Here is a 22,545-nt window from a genome sequence, read left to right as displayed (position 1 = left end):
AATTTTTGATTCATCATGACAAAGCACGCCCATACTTGCACGTCTGGGTAGACGACTTAAAAGAGTGTTTGACGTGTTTTATGCTCATTGGCCGGAGAGCCATTCTGAGAATCCATAAGAATTTGGGGGCCAATGATGAGTAAAAAAGGACCCCTGAAAATGGGTTTAATTGTTTAACCGGTCAAAACTAAATTAAGATTTAATCAATTTACCAAACAAATTGGGTTATGTCTCGAATCCGATCATTAAGACGCACCCTTAAGCCTCAAGTACTCCTATCTGGGTGCTTAAAAACGATTGCAACCACCATTGAGGATTTGAGGGGTACCCGGTGAAAGACGTAGATGTGTGTTGTGATACCCATTGAAAGATGGATATATGTTGCTCAACGACTATATTGCCATTATTAATTATTAGAAAAGAGTTGTGTTAGTTTAACTATATATATACGAAACTTTTACCATTTCACAAAAAATCCATCATTTCTATCTTAAAATTTAGTTTCACAAAATGAACGGCACATAAAATACCATCAAGAGTGTGGACCGACAATAAAAAGGAAAAAAGCTTGGATGAATCTGTTAGATAACCACACCGTCATAAATGCGCAATTTTAGCGAAATTCCAACAAAATTTAGATGTAGCAACCGCAATGAACATAAAATCAATTCTAAGGGGAAGGATTTAAAACTCAAGGTTACAATATTCAACAAATTCTACAGCCACACACTTAACGACGAACGGAGCTTGAAACAATTGTTGAGGCCCTTTGCGAGTATAGAATGCACCATCCCAGATCAACATTGATCTAATCACTTGGCAGCGTGAGACATTCTAAAAACAATTCCGACATAGGCTCTTCCGACATTGTAGATTTGTCGTTTTTATATAAAAAAGTGGTGATATTATTTTACGCTTTAATGATTTTAATATTTATTTTATCTTTATATTAATTTTTCTTTCACAAATTTGCATTTTATGAATTGTAATAAAAGTTTACTAAAGAAAAAAATTTGTATAGCGTATTAGGATAATAGTGCATCAATTAGGATACTTCACACTACAAAAAATTCGCTGTTTAGCGGCAACGCTGGACAATAGTGATGACAGCTAACACTGTCGCTGCTATTGTCCGACGTTGTTGCTATTTTCTAGCGTCACCGCTATTTGCCTTATCAGTGTGCTCCATTGACAACCGCTCGATCATGACCGTTGATAAAGAGAAGATCTAACGGTTGCAATCTCTTTTTGAAACAAGCACACCACCATCAAATTAACTGCAACAAACATCATATCATCACCTCCACCGTCCACCAAACTTCATATCATTACTTCAATCGGTTACCACCATCAACCACGTCTAGCTGCCTTCATCTACCACTATAAAGAACGTCAACCACCACCACCATCGTCAAAAACCTCAAGTTGCAAGTTCCGACCAGCTTTCAGTTCACGGGTTTTAAGCTCTGGCCACCTACAACTTCAACCAACACCCACAACCTCTTGTAAGTTTATGTTATTATGTAGAAATCATGTAATTTAACCGATTTAATGAAAAGTTATGTGTGTTTTGTTTCATTGTTCGAGTTAAATTTGATTAATCGTTGTGTTTTATTGCATTAAACATGTTGAAATCCTTCTACCGACAAGTCTCCAGCTACGCATACACATTAGCAGCGAAGCTTTGGTCTTTAGCGAAGCCGCAATAGCGGCGACCCATCGTCACCAAAGTTTAGCGGTGACCACTTGCCACTAAAAGTGTTAGCGGCGATATTTATACACTTTAATGGTGACACCTGGTGCTGCTATTGCCCATTTTTTTTGTAGTGTCAAACAACAACCATATCCAATAAATCTTACAAATAACAAAAATTATTAGCAGAGTCTATGAATAGTGTGATGTAACCTGTAAACAAATCTTTTCTCTATATTTGATAATAGAGAGACTGTTTCTAGCAATTGTTTCAAAACAAACAACAAGATAATATGACAAATAATATATTTGAGTAGCTGTGGATAGTTTGGAAAGCACCCCCACCTTCCAAATGTTGTGATCATTTTGTGGTCGGATTCACACACTAAAACCGAAGAAAAATGAAGTCTTCTAAAAGTCTTCGGTCTTCCATCCAATCAGAATCAATTCCTTGTCACTTCTGAAAACAAACAACCTTTCCCCCCCTCCCCACACACACCTTTTTAAATTACTAACATTTATATTTTAATACTAGGTTATAGCCCGTGTTACACACAGTATAAAATATTATAATTTAAAAAAATATTATATGTAATACGTAAATTCAGTTATTTTATATAATAGTTTGTATTTATAAGTTTTTAATAAGTTTTTGATATATTTAATTATTTATACACTATCAAACCAAACCTTCATGTTTGATTTATTTTAAAAATAAAAACATTCATACCATATTTCAGTGGAATGTTTATAATTCCATCACATATTGGAAAGAAAGTGAATTCCCTTAATTGAAGGAAAGATTTATCATTTAAATACATTCACTTACCAATCAAACACAATTATAGAAGGAATGTTTATCAATTTTCATTTCCAATTTCCATAAAATATATGAACCAAACATAAATAATTTCCAAACATTATTTAACAAAAAACATTAAAGGAAATTAAAAAAAGTTATCAAAAAATATTAAACATGTAAACTTGTGGTTAGAAGTTTAAACTCATAATAACCATTTAACTACTAAATAATTTCCATTTATTAAACGTTTAAACTTTAGGGGTTACAATTTTAAAGTCATAATAATCATTTTATTTAGAATTTTAATATTTGGGGTTAAAATCGCTACACTAAGTTGTGATAATATTGAAACACAAGTTGTTTTTCTATCAAAAGATTATTAACAAACTTATAAAAACTATAAATGAAAACAAATAACGGTAAAAAATATCATTTTTTATTTAATTTTACTAATCTATTAAAGCAATACAATGTGTACATATGACATTCACCTAGAAAAAACTCTCAAATTCAAAAACACAATAAAAAAAACGAAGTATTGTCTTTATTTTCACTAAATGGTGATTAACCATTAATTTTCAAATTTCTTCAACTTGGTGTGAGTCAAAGTATCTCCATTTCATTAAGCATTGTGATGTTTTTGATTCTCCATTTACCCGTTAAAATGATGAAACGATTACTATAAGAATTAATGGTACTTCATATTGAATAACTAATTATTAAATGCTTAAAAAATTGGCTGAAGAACTTACGTACTTGCACATAGTAGCTTCTGACATTGATAGAAATGATGGAATTGATGAAGAATATGTTCTAATCGTTCAATCTTATATAGTGATGTAATTAGCAGTTTATTTTTGTTAAACTTAATAAACATAGAAATTATTTGAAACATAATTTGATTTTAAGACTAATAAGCATAAATTAGGGAAAATAAGAGTCAACAGTTTCAATTTATAAGTAATATGCATAAGTTAAGGACTTAAGGCAAAACATATTTTTATTTTAGCAACCATTATTTGTTTTACAATTATGTTAATTTGATTTATAAGTATAACAATTTAGTTATTTTTGTAATTATATATAAAAATTATAATTTATTATAGAATATAGATTGATTCGAGATTTCAACACACACACATACATACATACATACATATATGAATCATTTATAAGTTACATTTAGGTGTTTTCAAATATAAGAAGATAATTAAATAATGATATAAAGTCTCAAATTAAGAATTGATTTAATTTCAATAATATTTTGTGAATTTAGAATTTAATTGAAATATTAATGAGATGGATAAAATATAAAAGGCAATTGATTATGTGGCATCCTATGTGAACAACCTGGATAAATGTCATGTGAACATATGATTTTGCTTTAATATATTAGTAAGATTTATTATAGAATATAAACTGATTCGAGATTTCAACACACATACATACATACATACATATATGAATCATTTATAAGTTACATTTAGGTATTTCCAAATATAAGAAGATAATTAAATAATGATATAAAGTCTCAAATTAAGAATTGATTTGATTTCAATAATATTTTGTGAATTTAGAATTTAATTTAAATATTAATGAGATGGATAAAATATAAAAGACAATTGATTATGTGACATCCTATATGGACAACCTAGATAAATGCCATGTGGACATATGATTTTGCTTTACTATATTAGTAAGATTGATTTGATTTCAATAATATTTTGTGAATATAGAATTTAATTTTAATATTAATGAGATGGATAAAATATAAAAGGCAATTGATTATGTAGCATCCTATGTGAACAACTTAGATAAATGTCATGTGGACATATGATTTTGCTTTAATGTATTAGTAAGATTAATTAATAATAATTTAAACCTAATGTCATAATTTGGCCATGTTGGAACATGCATTCAATAAATTATTGGTACGGATATGCATTCCACAAATGATCCACTCTGTGAATGAATTATGATCCATCACTTGTGTACTAATTAAATGTGTTTATGCCATATGCATCCTTTTATATTTAAGCTAACAGATTATTTTACCTCATTAACAAGCTTATTGGTCACATTCCTTCAACTAATCTTCTTGGAATATTGTTCCAAACTTCATTTCAATATAATTTCAAAGCAATTTGCCATTAATTTATGTCCAATGATGGTGTCTCCCCAACCTTCAAGAAATTTACGTTATTTTAAACGTATATGGATGATTAATTGGACCCTCGAAAATGATTGCTCAATGACATTCCTAAAATTCGATTTTTCCTTTGGCACAAAGTTAGTGATTGAAATCATTATCTCTGTGTTAATTACCCTCATATGCAAGTTACATGGAGCAAAACAAAGCTAGAGTAAGGCTGGTGTATCGTGTATACTCTTACACGATAAGACACGAACACGATAAGATAAAAAGACGAAGTGAGTCTACTTGTACACAACAAGAAAACTTATTGTGCACCTGTATTTCAAACACGAACACAAACCTGTTAATACCTGGTATGCACGATAATATACGATAAGAGCTGTTTAGAAACACATATTTGACAATCTGTTTAGTGAAAAAACACATATTTGACAATCTGTTTAGTGAAACAAAAGTTGTCGAAACCGGCGGTGGAAAGTGGAGACCGGAGGAAGCACCGGCAGCTGCGGGGCAGGAATTCAAAGGCGGAGCTGATGGCCGGAGAGGGAACTAGGAATGCCGTGAACTCGAGATCGATTATGTGACGGTTGTGAGAATGGTTTAGGAATTTGGGGTTTAGGATAACTTTTATATATATATATATGTATGTATGTATGTATGTATGTATGTATGTATGTATGTATATGTGTGTGTGTGTGTGTGTATGTGTTTAATTATAAAAAATTTAATCATGTACTTAACTAGGTAAACGTGTATTTTACCTGTTTAGAACGAAAATTAACAGGTAGATTCGTGTCTACTTGTTTAGTACACGAAACCTGTTAAGGCCTTACCTGATACCTGCTAAAGTCATATAGGTTCGTGTCATGTATTCGTGTATCACGTAGAAATTGTCATCCCTAGCTAGAAATCAATGATGACCACTCCCAACAAACAAATATTTTACGGTTTGGCAAATAGTAGTATCAAGTGTGTAATTTCGTAAGAAAGGGTCAAAACCATACGAAGTACATATCGTTGGTGCCATCGTGCAACTGAATCTTAGTTAAAAGAAGGATTATTTTGTTGACACCCGCTTACCCGTTTATTAATCAACTTCATCTGAATCCTAAAACTATTGTCCTAGATACCAAAATGAAACACAAAAAAGAAGCAAAATGAGAGAAAGAGTAGATCATGTGTTGTGTTTTCTTTCTTATACGTATTTTCTATTCAAGTATTTTAATCTCTCTATTACATGTGCTTACACACACATGTATGTATCTATGCATGTATAAGTTATGCTAAAAAATTTAGCATATTTGGAAAAATGTAGGAAGTCATCAGAATGCATCACGCGTCAAAAGAGACGGGGCAACGTGTTCGAAAGAAAATACCAAGTCTGGGCATGAATATATATAATTCTGACTCATCCTTACTAATGCAAATATGATAGATTAAAAACAAATGAGACAATAAAAAAATTTAGCGCGCCCTTTCCGAATTTCTGACGCACATTAAACGTATCTACTTGTACTATCTCACCAAATCATCAATGCACTAGGCAACAAGTGATATATACAGTTATAAGGGTTCTCAATATACAAACATCAGCATGCATCATTTTCTATTCTAATATACTTGAGAACAATTACCTAAACCAACTGTTTAAAATTGGATAACAAGACAAATTTTACAAGGTGGTAATCTCAAAACTTAAAATATATATTTTCCCCGTAGTTTCGGGTGTTCACATGTAACGATTGAGTTGTCCATATATATGCCATTATGAGCACTCTAAGAAAACTATGTCCAAATAAACAACTCTATATTGATCAGTGCTACTTGTTTCAATAATCATGTATCCTCAAAAGTCTCCACCACCACCACCACCACCGGAATACGGCCAACCGCCACTGCCGCCATATGCCACTGGCGTTTCTTCACCTAGGGTACCTCAGACCTCTTGGTCCAGTGGACTATGTGACTGTTGCCTTGATATCCCTAATTGTAAGTCATTTAAACTATAAAAACTTCTTGTAACATTAAAAAGGTTTTCTTTTTCTTTGGTTGAAACAACTAATAATCTACTCATAAATCCATCTAACTGACTTAATACGGGATTTAAGCTTTTAGTACGAACATGCATTTATCGTATAATTATACTTTATTTAACCTTTTTAAATACAGGCTGCTTAACATTCTGGTGCCCTTGCATAATTTTCGGACAAATAGCCGAGATAGTAGACAAAGGAAATAGTTGTAAGTACCAAGTAGCATGCATGATTAGTATGTTTGAATATTTTGGATAGTTTGAGATGCAGATTAATAAATATTTTGATTTGTGTATAACACAGCTTGTGGTGTACATGGAGCCATATATACAATCAGTTGTTGCCTTTATTCTTGCACTAATCGGACCAAAATGAGGCGCCAATACAGATTGCCCGAAGAGCCTACCAATGATTGTTGTGTTCATTTCTGCTGCGAGCCATGCGCCTTGTGTCAAGAGTATCGCGAGCTCCAACAACACGGATTCGACATATCAATTGGTAATGATCATACAGAGTCTGGTTGAAAACTAATATATTTTTGGTCATGAAAATTTTGATAATTTGATTATTTTTATTTTCTAGGATGGCAAGCAAATTTGGATAGGATGATGCCTAACAATGGAGTCCAAATTCCACCCATGGCTCATGGAGGAATGAGTCGTTAGTTAGAAGTATTGTTTTAGGGTTAATACTTTAAGAAAACTAAATATATGCTTTTATCTTTTACAAAAAAATCTTTCAATAATTTTAAAATCTTTTTAATATTGTAAAAGTAAACGAAAATTTACTAATGTAATTTTGTATATTAATATCCTAAATTTGTCTCAATATGCACACACTTATAATTTTTTAATAAGATATTAATAACTTGTTAATTTTAAATTAGCTAACAGTTATTGGTTTTGAAAATAATATAATTTTCGTGAATTTTAGACATGTTTATAGACTTCAATATACAAATTTAAATTAGTAACTTTTTTGTTGGTTTTATAAATTTAAGGGAATTAAGTACAATAAAATTAAAGTGTGGGTCTTTTCAATAAAAGATAGGAGTTGTATTGGTTTTTTTCTATTGTTAACCCATTTTATTTTTCGCCATGAATGTAAATCTCAACGTGATCATTGGATATTGCTTGGTATTTGCTTAGTATTTTCTATGATTGCATGTGTGTACGTACAATGTTGTATGTTTGTTAACCAGATGAGCCGCTGAAGAAACACCAGTCGAACCCCGACAGATTACGAGTAACCTGAGGGTTAGATAGACATTTCCCACGAGGGGTTAATTCCGGCAAGATGGTTCTTCCGATAACCTGCAAAACAGACACCGTGAGCTCGTCACTAAGAAGGGGGGGGGGGGTTCCTCCTTGTGACCACCCTCCGGCGTGAGAATCAGTCTATATTACTCTTTGAATATAAAAGTATATTAAGAATACTAGAGCAGTTATCAGGTAAATTATACAAGATATTAGATGATGAAATGATAATACCATTTGATGTCTTTTATAGCCGAAGGTGGGTTTCCAAGGAGGTTTAGCCGGCCTAGTACTCTGCCAACTGTGGCCTACACGCGTGCTCTGCTGGTAATTGGTGGATAGGTAGCGGCTGATAGTGACCAGGCGTGCTGTTCACTTTTCCTTTCCCACCAACTACAGGCTAGGCACGTGGTATGGCAGGAGTTGGTGAGCAGGCGGCGGCTATTGGTCACAGTGCTGTGGCGTGCTGTCTGCCATGCTGCTGTCAGTGAGCTGTCGTATCTTTGGTCAGATCTTTTGTCCATACCTCGTCAGGTATCACACAAAAGATCCTCCATTATTATACGGACTGGCTCATTTAGGCGGGAGTTTTCCCCCTCCCGCCTTTATGCGGGAATGTTCCCGACTTTGTTCATTCCTTCTTCAGGTGACTACTGAATTATTACGAGTTTGAGCCTTATGCGTGTAGCCATGCTGCGCGGGTGGCCAGTCCCTAATGGCGGGTATCCGCACCTGCGGGAACAGGCGGATACTTGGAAACCATAGGGAGGCATTTCCTGCGGGACCAGCTTGCGTACCGCATGTGAGGTCGTCACAACTCTGAGCGTGGTGGGTCCTGCGGGTTTGGTAGGTCGCGGCGCAGACGTCCCTATGGTGAAGTCTGCGGGTTCAACTGCGCAGACGTCCGTTTAAGGAGTCTTGCGTGTTCAACTGCGCAGACGTCTCCTTTTAAGGGAGTCTTGCGGGTCCTAACCACCTCTGCTGGGACCTACCTCTTCAGCCGCAGTGCTTGAAATCCGAAGATCTAAGTAAGTTTGAAACCTGATTTAAGGACGCTTTCTCACATTCATGTGCTTCCTCTTTGATGTGTTCTTGTGTGAATCAGATCTGTAGTGTTAAAATCAATATAAACAATTAACATATCGTCTCAGAAAGGCTCATCTGAGTATTCTGGGTATTGGGGGTGTCTTTAAATGTTGTTAGACTATGTTTGTGGGGCTTTGTTCAGCCATGCTACTCACGAACACCATAACACCTTCTAGTGATGAGGGGCTTCATCCCGCTCGCGGCCACTAAGGAAGGTTGAAGCGGAAGTTTTGGTTATTTATGGCTCACGAGCAGGGCTTTATCCACAACATGGTCAAGTGAACGAGAAGGAGCTTTATCCGAAGCTTAATCAACGTCCAACCAGCATGATGCGACGTAATATTAGAGGAGGAATCATGGGCCAACGAGGCCCTATGACACATAGTCTTAAAAAAGAGAAAAGAAATGGGCCATTGACCCCTCGACGACTTCAGTGAGTTGACTTTTTGAAAAAAACCACATACCCTTCTGCATGCAAATTTAAAAAAAAATGATGATGAACATATCGATGGAGCTATTAATTTAATGGTATTCGATCACAGTCGCCAAAGTTGAATCACATTTCAAAGTATCAATAATAAATTTAAGAAAATATGGCGTTTAAAAATAAAATATTTCTACGAAATCTTTCCGGCGATTTCCTCACTTGACGGTAGGGGGGGGGGGGTTGTGAATTCGGTGCGATGTTGGGTTAAAACCAAACCAAAAACCAATATTTGGGTTTTTTGTTTCTTCAAAACCATTCGGTTTCCCTTATTTTGGTTTTGGGTTTTCAGTTTTCAAGTTCTATTCGGTTTCGGATTCGGTTTTTACTGTTTTGCTAATCGAGCTAGTAATTTTTGGGACAAAGAAATTTAACCATGATACGCTACAAAAAAAAATGCCATATAATAACATACAAAAAGTGTCACTAAAAATCATAAAAGTGCCATTGAAGACCCTTGTAAGAATATGCGGCACACAAAAAAGTGCCACTAGAAGCAGTGACGCTAAAGCCTTTTAGTGACACTTTTTCAATATGCCGCATAAAGTTTTAGAGGTTTTAGTGACACTTTGTTTTATGCCACTATATGAAAAAAGACTTTTGTAACATAATTTTTATGCTTTTAAAAGGTAATCCTAGTTGTATATCCATAGTAGTTTAGTGACACTATTTTTACGCCACAATATAAAAAAACTTTTGTGACACAATTTTTTTGTCAATAAAAATTGTTTCTATTTGAGTATATTTACTAGTTTAGCGGCACATCCATCACAAGATTTACAATATAAACAAAATAAAAGTTTGATAAAATTATAGATGGAGAAATCATAATATTATATTATAACTTCAATAATAAGTTTAATCCTATTACAAATGTTAGGAAAAACAATAAAATAACACATTCCAAATTCCAAATGTTTATAAGATGAGTCTAAACGTTTTTGGTTGAGAATTTCACTTCATGCAACTTAGCTCCAAAGCTTCTAATAATATCTACTCTGCCATCATCAATCATATAAACAAGCATTAGTATTGATTCTAAAAAAAACTAAAAGTTACTTGTTTTTAAGTCATTGTTCTTGACTCAAAAGAAAAACATGTACAAGAAAATGCCCCAAACACTTAGCAATTAGACAAAAAAAAAACCAACATATTACCTTAAGCAGCAATGTCAACAAAAACATAAAGATTAATTGTCAAGTCACCAATAAGTAAGACCACATTATTAAATAGCATGTTAAAAAAACGTAAACCCATTTTAATACACTTTCTTATAACTTACATTAGAAAAATTATGACAAAATGATCATACAGTGGCTGAGTTTAAATAATCATTTCTTTAAATATCACTGTTGAAGACATTAGCGATTTGACTCGCTTAATTTAAGTTTTCCATCGCCATGTTATGAATTAAATACTGATTCTTGATTAATCTAACTAATTTTGAGGATTGAAGTACCTTTATTTTAATTTCACCGCTTGCGTCTCACATGCAGCACATAAAAATGTCTTCTTCTACCCATCCTATGTTCCTTGTACAGCCTGCAAATAAAAAAAGTTAAATGGTTGTAGCAGTACAGTGCATAATGGGGAGACTAAATGAAGACATGCGGAGAGACTTGTGAGAGGTTGCAGAATCATGAAGTCGGTGTAATTTATTATATTTTTTACTCGGTTCGGTTAATTTATAAATAAGTCATTTGTTTATTGAAGCAAATTATGAATTATATAATTTATGAAAAAGTTGAGTGCTTATCTAGTCTGTAGTGTCGTGAATAACAACATTAGTTTTACTTTAATAGCGACAATCATATGTATATACACACACGTACACCTAGCATCATGAACTAACATACATGAAACATAATTTATGCTTCTTTCACATGAAGCATACATCAAACAACCGGTATGTCATCTTCATAATTGTGTTTTCCATTAGCAAGATAAGATGGAAGGCTAGGATCATGGTTCGATAAATCGTTAACGGGTAGTAACATATTGAAATTAGTTCAGAAAATAATTGACTTTAAATAGCTAATCACACAAATTTATGAGTATGATCCAGCTTCCAAATTCAATTAACAGTTCATATGACAACTGCTCATCAACTTAACAGTTGTCAAAAGTTTTCAAGTGTAAAATAATAGAATGGAGGATCTGTATCTTAGTCTTATTGTACATTCAGATTTTTGATAATGTAATGTAATAATTAGCTAAACAGATGCTTAACTAAATACAATGACCAGAAAATTACCAAATTACTGTAACTGTAATTAGAAATACAAAGGAAATGAAAGTTCTAGACTTGGAGATCAGCATTCCGGGTGCCGATAGGGTCAGAGTTTGTAAATCCGTTATCATTGGTCAAACAAACGAGGGTTTATCAGACCCTCTGGCTGAACCGAGGTAGGCACATATTTACGGATGCGTGATGACAACTTGGCTTGAAATCGATCTTCCATGAACACAATAAAAATATCGAGAATTGAATTCGTAGGTGGAAATGAAGGTTGATTCTAACTGGCGGCCCGAATAGAAACTAAAGGGATGAACGGAAACATCTTCAATTAGGGTTTGAGTCTGCTCGATTATATCCGGTTCGATTGTGATGTGGGTGAACCAAAGGATCCCAGTTTCTTGTGAGAAAGTAGATCTAGATTGAAATTCATGAAGGAAATGGAATATTGCAAAAGATGATTTAATGAAAAGTTAAAAAGTTAGGAAGGAGGGAAACGAAAGGATGAATAAATTATAGTTATTGGTGGGAGATTATTAAATTCAGAACGATGTGTTAAAAATACAAATTTAATTTCTTTTAATGATAGCTCGTTATGATACTGGAACTACGAAACAAAAAAAAAAAAAACTTTGTTCAATATCAGACCGTCACTTGAACCAATAAGATGATAGCGTCACCAAACTTTCAAATTATATATATTAGATAATTGGCAGCCTTACAAATCAATTTGACTCAATGATTTTACACATTGAGCTTTTCCTAATGAGCGACCTTTTAATGAGCTGTTTTTGAGTTTTAGGAGAGCCATGAGTTTTTTCTTTTTTATTTTCGTGAGCAACCCTAAGTGATTCGAAAGATAGACAAAAAAAACTTATTTTTGTAGCTGGATAGTCAGCGGTACATAAACAAAAAAAGAACATATTTTTTCAGAGGTGTTATGGGTCTAACTAACCACACTCTTGATCCTATTTGACTATCAATAAACATGTTTAACTAGTAATAACACAAAACAATGATTAATAACTCTAACTTATTATCGTTAACTCTAGTTCAACAATGATGATACTATTTGATAAAAATGAACTAATTCACCCTAAACGATCCTGATTAACAATAATTAGCTATCACTGGTTCTAATTGAACATTATTACGACCACTTCACCACCATTTACAATCAACGATCCCAATTGACCATCTTTTTTTTCTAATTAATCAATGATGACCTTAACCAACTGTAGTTGACCAATAATAAGCCTAACAAATCGTATTTGACCATTAACAGAGCTGTTTGATCAAAAGCTAACAAATCCACCACTCACAATCCTGACTAACAACATAGCTAGGGGTGTCAATCGTGTCGGGTTATCGGGTTAATAGGTTTCGGGTTGGCGTGTTGAGATTCTTCAAACCTAACCCAACCCATATATTTTTCGCGTTGTGTCGACCCATTTAAATTCGTGTCGTGTTCGGGTTGTGTTTCGGGTCATTTTACGTTCGTTTTCAAATATGGTTACCATCTAGTGGCTTTATAATAACCTAGACAATCAATTACTATTATTCATATAAAACATTTTAATAAGCGAATGAAAATAATAAGAGAATAGACTGTTAGGACTAATAGAATATAAATACTGGAAGTGAAGAGTCGATAATAATATTTAAAAAGTAATTAGTTTAATTTTTAAAAGTTAATAGATATATGAAAAATTATAAATTAAAGTATTTAACTTTAAAATTTAATACTTCTTATCTCTAAAATCAAAATATTAACTTTTATAAAATTTTTAAACGGGTTAACAGGTCAACTCACCTTTTGACGGTCGGGTCGGGTTGACCCATTTTTTAGATGGGTCGGGTTCGGGTTGACCCATTTAAGAAAATGGGTCGTGTCCAAAACCTATATTTTTTCGTGTCGAGTTTCGGGTCGTGTCTGGAATTGACCGCCCTAAACACAACACATGATTATGTCAACCAAAGTAAATGTAGGTCCTATTTAGTTAATTCGGTTTTCAGTTATGAATCTTTTAAATTTTTTTTTTTCAACCACCTAGCCAAATCCACGATAAGTGAACCATGGTTAACCATAGTGATATATGTACGCATTATGACTTATTAAGATAAATTATGACCTGTATTTTCAATATAACTAATTAAGAGCCATCGTGACACTTATGTCATATTACGACGAATGGCTAAACCTAGTCGATATTGGTCATAGTTAGATTTGGTAAATTACAAACAAAAAGTTGGTGTACATTTAAAAATCTGTGCATATATAACTTATATTATATTTTATTTCTTTATTATACATACAACATTTAATTTTATAATATTAAAAAATTGAAATATTAATTATATACGTTTTAATTTTAGATTCTGTAAATTTATATTTTCTTTTTTGGTAATTTATATACATAACATATTTATATAACAAAAACTGAATTTTACGTTAATTTCTTAATCTAAAATAAAACATTTCCTTTAATTATTAAAATTCCCTCTCTAAGTTAATTGATTTCCCACCATAAATCTATCAATTTTAGGGCTTTTTCCCTCCTTTTTATTTCTAAAACTCCCTCCAACTTAAATCATATTCTCATTAAACTCAATGACTCCATTCCTTACTGATTTTGGTCTTATGTTTAACACATAAACTTGAAATGCTCGATTACGTTCCATAAACATCTAAACATGTAATTGTTGGAGAAAACAAAAATCAAGCCTTTATTGACTTCGTGGTGTTATATGCTTAACAAATCAAGCAATTGTAATGATATCATATGAAGCTTCATCATGAGAACTGGCTCAGGTTACGAAGAAAATTGGGCCTAAAATTGCTAGGTTAGTACCATGTTTTCTGTCAAGACTCAATTTCTATGCAGTATACTTTTGTGTAAGCTTGATTAAGTGATTGTAAAGAAATTTGCGTTACACAAGAAATGCCATTTGCTCGTCGGTGCAGATTCACTTGAATAGCCTAGCCTGTTTGGTGCCAATTTGTTGCCTGCATTCTTTTTCTTTCCAAAGTATTAATTACGTGTAAACTTTTAAATTAATTTTCATGTTAGTATGTTGATTTTGAAGCAGATTTGAATTTTTAATGGTTGTTGTATTTATCCTAAATGGTGTTATGGGTTACTGGAAAATTACTTATTTATTGTTTCTTGGCACCTTGCATATGCCATATTTTTTTTACAACATTAGTTATAAACTTGTATTGTGTTATGGTAGAACTCCTTTTCCTTATTGATTATTTGATTATTGATACGTGCCCACATTCTGGTCAGTCTTCATGCGCATGCAAGACCCTTTGGTCACCACACGTTTACCATGCAACTTGTTTCAATTAGTTTATTTTATGTTAGTGGAAAGTTATTATAGGGGTTGTTTGGTAGCCTCTTAATGGTTTGCTCACCCAACGTTCACCATGCAACTTGTTTTTATTAGTTTTCTTTCAATATCTTTAATAGTTTGTTTATTTTATGTTAGTGGGAAGTAATATTAGGGTCTGTTTGGTATTCTCTTAATGGTCATTAAGAGACTACATATTAATGGTTAGAATGTAGTATTAAGTTTGGATGGTTAAGAGGCAACCAACTATTCAGACTTAGGGTTAATTCTTAACCCATTAAAAGGCTATGAATCATTTAAAGATAGTCTCTTATTCACCATTAAAAGGTTACCAAACATCCCTTTAGGTTAATGGTTTAGTTCATGTTTCTGTTAGTTTTACCTTTTCTTTTGGTTTATTACTTTCAAATGTAGCCTATAAAAGGCATTGCAAGTTTAAGAATGAATTAAGCAGAAAATTATGAAGAGAAATATCTACTTCTTTATATTATTTCTTTGGAGTCTAAGCGCTCAAAGGGTCCTATCTTAGGAAACTGCTGATCTCGAACCCGACTACTTTCAATTATTCAATAAGGGCTAATACACGGCTAGTCGACTAGAGGCACATAAGATCCTGGGTTCAAACATAAGCATGGGCAAAAAGAGTAATTTAGATACATTGATGTAAAGTATTATTAGACGTCAAACCCGAGAGAATGTTTATTATATGATACAAGTAGACTTTTAACTAGCTAATGAAATCGTCGTATTATTAATTGTTATTACATATACACAAGCTTATAATGCAAAGCATAAGCACAAACAAAGAGTAGAATAGGGGGAAAAAAAACTTTGTCAAAACTCCAAATTCAAAACTAAAAGCTAATTAATAATTAATAATATTAAGTAAATTAGCAAACAAATTAATCCCGTCAAATATATGTGTTTCTAGAATTATGAATCCGCAAACTCTTCAATCACTTTAATAGCGTCTTGGATCACTTATTAGGTCAGTTTATTATATGGTTATATAATAAGTTCTAATGATATTTCATCCAAAAAAAATGTTCGGATCAAATTATATATGTAGAAAAATTGATAATGTGAAGAAATTCTGGCCATCAAATTCTTTTATTCATGTGCAATGATCAACCCTATTAACATGCAACAATTATCGCATTTATGCAAGACCTTTGAAAAACACCGCAAAAAATCATTGGATAAAATCATTGCCGGAGAATAATTTCTAGTGTATAAATAGGACACTTATTGAACTAACATCAAATTAATTCACATGATAATTAAACTCGATTATCCAATAGTATCATTCTATCTGGATAATTGAGTTTAAAACTGAATTCCTCATCCCTAAATGACAACAAGGACAAAGCTCCTCAACCTACAAATGATGCCCAACCGGCGACTACCACGCCATCTTCAAACCCTCCGGCTACATCTGAACCAGACTCAACCAAAGGTGCGGCAAGCCAGCCTGTGGTCGGGGTTCCACCACAACAAGACGCATTTCCTATTTGGTCTACAGGTCTTTTTGAATGTTTTGATGATATCCCAACCCGTAAGTACAATTATATTATATTCTTTTACTTTCTTTAATAATATCAAAACAATAAGTATTCATTATACTAATTACATATTCTGTTTTAATAGTTCTTATAACCTTCTTTGCGCCTTGTGTCACTTTTGGGCAAATAGCAGAAAGGGTGGATAGGGGACAAATCAGTGAGTGTTCATTGATCAATAGATATTTAGTAGTTAAATAAGTTGCAACTTAATTAATATTCTAAAATCGCGATGGGTGTCAACAGGTTGCGGTTTATATGCCATGCTTCATGCTGGTATACTCTACTTCACGGGTTGCGGGTGTTTATTATCAGCATACTATAGGATCAAAATGAGCCAAATATATAAGTTGCCTAATGACCCTGTCTTTAATATACTAGTACATTTAATATGTGAACCATGCGCGTTGTGTCAAGAATATCGTGAACTTCAGGCTCGCGGATTTAACATGCAACTTGGTAACAATATTATTTATACCCCATCACTTTTCAAATTTTAACAGTTTATAATCATGGGGATTAACTTGTACAATGTGTTTAATTACTTTTTTAGGGGTTGGGTGGCGCAATCAAACGCCGGAGATTCAACAAACCGGTGGACTCATGGTGGCACCAAAGGTTCCTGGAGGAATGACTCGTTGAAATAAAGATACATAATCAACTTGGGGAGTTGAGGAATTAATCATGCTTCTTTTTTGAACATAATTAATAGCGATATCGTAATCATTATGTGATTATGCTACAATGAGTATTGTTTACCATGCTGCCCTAAGGTTTTTCTAAGTCATAGAATCTAGAGGGCTGTTATGTTCTGTCAAGTCTTTGGTTGTTAAAGCTTGTAATACATTATCTAGTTTGATATTAATGGACAACAAACAATGCTTAACATGATTATTCCGTTCATAAATTTTGTTCTTTCATTATTTATTTTACAGTTATAATGATACCATGTTATACATGTCCAAACTGTTTATAAAATGTTTTATCGTGATACGCCTAAATGCAACATCAATCGATTATACCTTCTTTACGTTTGAAGTATCTTAAGGTGGAACCAAAAGTGGCTTTGCTTACCCTCCGGTTAGTGGAAATCGCCGGATTTTTATATAAAACCCCAAGTTTATGTATCTCGAATTTGTTCACATTTAACTGACATTGTTTCCTCCAACTACACACGTAAATGTTTGTTGGTTTGTTATATATTGTCCATATATATACGAATAATATTTATACGATATGGGAATCCCCATTTATACGATAAGTGTGAGCATAATTTATACATATACGAAGTATATGTTATACACCGTATATGTTAGGTTATATATATTGTTTGCTAGTTTTTCTTGTTTTGTAACTATTTATTCTGATTGAAATAAAATTTTCTTTTCATGCCTCTTTTCTTCTTTTCTTTCTGTGCCATCGTTCCTTAATAATTACAATAAGATAGTTTAATCCTCAAATATAAAATTTTCTTTTCATGCTTTTTTTCTCCATTTGCTTTCTGTGTCATCGTTTTTTAACGATTACAATTAGATAGTTAATCCTCAAATACATATACACCTTGAGACGAAAATTTGATGTGTGAATCCCCAAAAACGAGTTTTGTAAAAGAGGCGATCCACTTTCTTAATCAAATCAAAGGAAAAGATGGAGAATATGAAGATGAATGAATATTAATGACGCTGAGAATGTTCACGCCATAATGAACACATATGATCACATCACACGCGAAATTTAGAGATAAAAAGATAAAATTATATAGATGGTAATTGAAGAACAACTCTTTGACTCATGAGAAGAAAACAACTTTGTAAAAATATTGACAATATGAAGAATTTCTGACCATCAAATTCATTTATTTCATGTGATCAACCCTATTAATATGCAACAATTATCGCATCTAAGCAAGTCCTTCAAAAAAGACCGCAAAGAATCATTGGATAAAATCATTGCAAGAGAATAATTTCAAGTGTATAAATAGGACCCTTGTTGCACTAATATCAAATTAATCGACAGGATAATTAAACTCGATTATCCAATAGTACCATTCTATCTGGATAATTGAGTTTAAAAATGAATTCCTCAACCCCAAGTGACAACAAGGACAAAGCTCCTCAACCTACAAATGATGCCCAACCAGCGACTGCCGTGCCATCTTCAAAACCTTCGGCTACATCTGAACCGGACTCCACCAAAGGTGCGGCTAGTCAACCGAACCAGCCTGTGGTTGGGGTTCCGCCACAACAAGACCCGTTTCCTACTTGGTCTACAGGTCTTTTTGAATGTTTTGATGATATCCCAACCCGTAAGTACAATTATATTATATTCTTTTACTTTATTTAATTATATCAAAACAAAAGTGTTCATTATACTTGTTATATCTTTGGTTTTAACAGTTGTTATAACCTTCTTTGCGCCTTGTGTCACGTACGGGCAAATTGCAGAAATGATAGATAGGGGACAAAATAGTAAGTGTTCATTGGTCAATGACAGTTAAATAATTTACAAGTTAATTAATTTCTAAAATCGCAATGTGTGACAACAGGTTGCGGTTTATATGCTGCGGTTTACACTGGAATAATGTACCTCACGGGTTGCGGGTGTTTGTTGTCAGCATACTACAGGATTAAAATGACCCAAATATATAAGTTGCCTAACGACCCTATCATTAACATACTTGTACATTTAATATGTGAACCATGCGCCTTGTGTCAAGAATATCGCGAGCTTCAAGCTCGTGGGTTCAACATGCAACTTGGTAATAATATTATTCATACCCATATCATTCACTTTTCGAAATTTATGTTTATAATCATGTGGAATAACATGTACAATGATTTCGTGTACTCGTTTAGGGGTTGGGTGGCACAATCAAACGCCGGAGATTCAACAAACTGGCGGACTTATGGTGGCACCGAAGGTTCCTGGAGGAATGAATCGTTGAAATGAAGATAAATAATCAACTTGGGGTGTTGAGGAATTAATTAATCATGCTTGTGTTTTTGAACATAATCAATATCTATATCATAATCATTATGTGATTATGCTACAATGATTATTATTTACTATATTGCCCTTAAGGTTTTTCTAATCTAAATCTTGAGGGTTGTTATGTTCTGTCAAGTCTTTGATTGTTGAAACTTGTAATACATTATCTAGTTTGATGTTAATACACAACAAACAATACTTAATTACATGTTTATCGGGCTCATAAATATTGTTTTTTTGTTCTTTATTTTACGGGTTTAGAGATACCATGTTATGTCCATAACTGTTTATAAAATGTTTATACACTTAAATACACGCAACGTAAATCGATTACACCTTTACCCTCCGGTTAGCATAGTTCATCAAATTTTTATATAAAACCAAGTTTTTATTTTCTCAAATTTGTTCATGTTTAACCAACGTTGTTTCCTCCATATATGAACACACTAAGATTAATGATGCTAAGAATGTTAAGCCATAATGAACACAATAAGATGATCATATCACACGAGACAACATCATATGACCGGAAATTAATGAAGAAAAAACTCCTCGACCCATGAGAAGAAAACAACTTTGTCGAAAACCTGGCATCCTATCTTAAACCATCATATAAAGGTCTAGTTTATGAGCGAATGTAAAACTATATATAGTTGTTTATTATATTTATTATGCGCTTAGTTCTTAGGTTAGATTAATCGATCAGGATAAGAAAAATTAGCAAATATTCATTACCGTCATACCCTTTTCTAACGATACATCGGTTCATGTTAGGGCTATATATGCATTTTTTATAAACGTTTCCTCGCTTGGTCATTCCCATCAATTGATTCTATAATCTGTTATTTTCCATACTTAGTTCTTCATGATTATCATGTGTATATAGTTTATAATTGGTTCTTGATTACTAACACCAGAGAAGATATTAGTTAGAACAAATGACAAGGATATTTGGCTATTTGGGTATGATTGTATTACAAAATTCATATATTTCGGTTATAATCTTAAATATATATAAGCGAAACCTTCCTATATTCTCTCAAGCTATTAGATTGCTTTATTTGTAAATGAATGTTTCTCATGCATTAATTGAACCGAATTCATATAGGTATAGGTCTCACCAAACCCAAATGACCCTTAAACGGGTTATAACATCTCATTGTATAAAAAATTAATCACACCAAATATTTGATATGAAAATCCTATAAAATAAAGATACACTAACAACTAATATCCGAATTTTTTTAAAAATATTATTTATAATTAGGAAACAACTTTATAGTAAAAAAAATAAGCAGGTCATTTGTCTCACCAAACCCAGATAACTTTTAAACGGGTTATAGCATCTCATTTATTTGTGAAACCCTTTCATCAGCAAACCTTAAATATGTTATTAACTTCCTTACAATAAATAAAATTAAAATCCAAAAAATATATGAAAATTAGGAACGAAAAAAAGAAAACAACTCCCGTAATACGAGGGATTATATGTTCCGGTTATAATGATTTATATAAAGAGATTCTTCGGTATATAGAATCATTCACCAACATGTTTTTATCTAACAACATAATCAACAAGTTTATTCTTGACACACATGGACTTAGAAGCACATGGACTCACATGAGTCCATAATTAACCTTCAGACATAAAAACACACACAATTATAAGTACGTTAATATTACTGGAGCTGAGGAATCTTTATATCAACAAGTGAATCTGGGTTCAACCGAGTCTCAACAAATTGGGTAACATTTTGAACAGCCTCAACAAGTGAATCCGGGTCAGGGATATCTTCGTTCATCTTTTCATACTCTAAGGTCCATGTCACTGTGCTGTTGTCGCCGGTTCCATCGACATGCACGCTTGCCTTGAAGCTCTTGTAAATCTTCAACAAATCTCCATCAAACAACTTATCGGTGATCAATTTATTTGCCTCATCCACAGCTTCAATGTTATGTTTGACGACTTGACTTTTTCCATCTACAAATAATCAACACACCCTGTAAACGAACCGAACCAAACTAAACAAGTCCTAGTTCATATCTTCCATTAGCTTTTGTCGGACAATTGAACGGTTCATGAACAACTAATGAATGCCATTTCCTGTTCATGTTCATTCATTAAGAAATGAACTAGCTTGTTCGTGAACACAAAATGAACACAAACCTTCTTTTATTTGACATGGCTAACCGAGAATACATTGTCAACAATTCGGTCCAGCTACCAAGTTTTGACCTTTTTTTAGCAATCAAATTCATATGCTAATTTTGTATTAGTTATCACACAATACTCATATATATATATATATATATATATTTGTTTTATACTAAATAAATTTGCTTGAATCTGTAAGATAATATTAGAAAATTCATTAAAAACCTTAATGAACAGAACCAAACAAAACTCAGCAAACACAAATGAATGTAAACGAGCATGATAACATACACAATGAAACAAACACGGCATCTGTTCATGTTCGTTCATTTAATTAATCGAACGAAATTCCTTGTTCATGTTCGTAAATTTATTAACGAATAACAAAAACGGATTTCCTGCCAAACAGTTCGTCGAACGTTCAGTACATTAATTACAGCCCTAGGTAGCAGTTCGCCGGCATTCAGTTCGTTTTGAATTTTGTAAAATGAACGTTATACAAATTATATATACCGCTAATAATTACAAAATGCAAAATTTGTATGAAGATATTATTGAGCCTAGCTTACCGAGTACATAGTTCCAGTTGATGATGGATCCCACGGAACCCCATTCACCTTGTTGTAACTCACAACTCTTTTAAGTACTCAGGGGCTAAGATCAAAAGGTCAGATAGCCTGTACCTGAAGAGTCCACGAAGGACATCTCCGTTGCATTTGATATCAACTTGGATAACCTTCTTCC

General features: G+C 32.9%; 3 protein-coding genes across 3 annotated transcripts; all 3 read left to right on the top strand.

Moving 5' to 3' along the window:
• The first annotated feature begins 6,488 nt into the window (after positions 1–6,488).
• LOC143533995 (protein PLANT CADMIUM RESISTANCE 2-like) lies at positions 6,489–7,406 on the top strand. Its single transcript, XM_077028611.1, has 4 exons — positions 6,489–6,639; positions 6,820–6,891; positions 6,987–7,181; positions 7,266–7,406. The coding sequence occupies exons 1-4, from the start codon at positions 6,489–6,491 to the stop codon at positions 7,346–7,348; spliced, it is 501 nt and encodes a 166-aa protein (XP_076884726.1). The 3' UTR covers positions 7,349–7,406.
• An 8,324-nt stretch (positions 7,407–15,730) lies between these two features.
• LOC143534008 (protein PLANT CADMIUM RESISTANCE 2-like) lies at positions 15,731–17,320 on the top strand. Its single transcript, XM_077028619.1, has 5 exons — positions 15,731–15,762; positions 16,425–16,654; positions 16,747–16,818; positions 16,905–17,117; positions 17,212–17,320. Exons 1-5 carry the CDS (start codon positions 15,731–15,733, stop codon positions 17,298–17,300), a joined length of 636 nt encoding a protein of 211 aa, XP_076884734.1. The 3' UTR covers positions 17,301–17,320.
• Positions 17,321–18,679: 1,359 nt separating this feature from the next.
• Positions 18,680–19,602, top strand: LOC143533994 (protein PLANT CADMIUM RESISTANCE 3-like). The gene is made up of 4 exons (XM_077028610.1): positions 18,680–18,963; positions 19,055–19,126; positions 19,204–19,416; positions 19,514–19,602. The coding sequence occupies exons 1-4, from the start codon at positions 18,732–18,734 to the stop codon at positions 19,600–19,602; spliced, it is 606 nt and encodes a 201-aa protein (XP_076884725.1). The 5' UTR covers positions 18,680–18,731.
• The last annotated feature ends 2,943 nt before the right edge of the window (positions 19,603–22,545 follow it).

Source organism: Bidens hawaiensis, unplaced genomic scaffold, assembly GCF_021521415.1.
Source record: "Bidens hawaiensis isolate Kalapana, Puna unplaced genomic scaffold, B.hawaiensis_p1.1 tig00009970_1, whole genome shotgun sequence".
In the NCBI taxonomy this organism is placed as follows: Eukaryota; Viridiplantae; Streptophyta; class Magnoliopsida; order Asterales; family Asteraceae; genus Bidens; species Bidens hawaiensis.
This window is presented reverse-complemented; position numbering and strand designations above follow the sequence as displayed.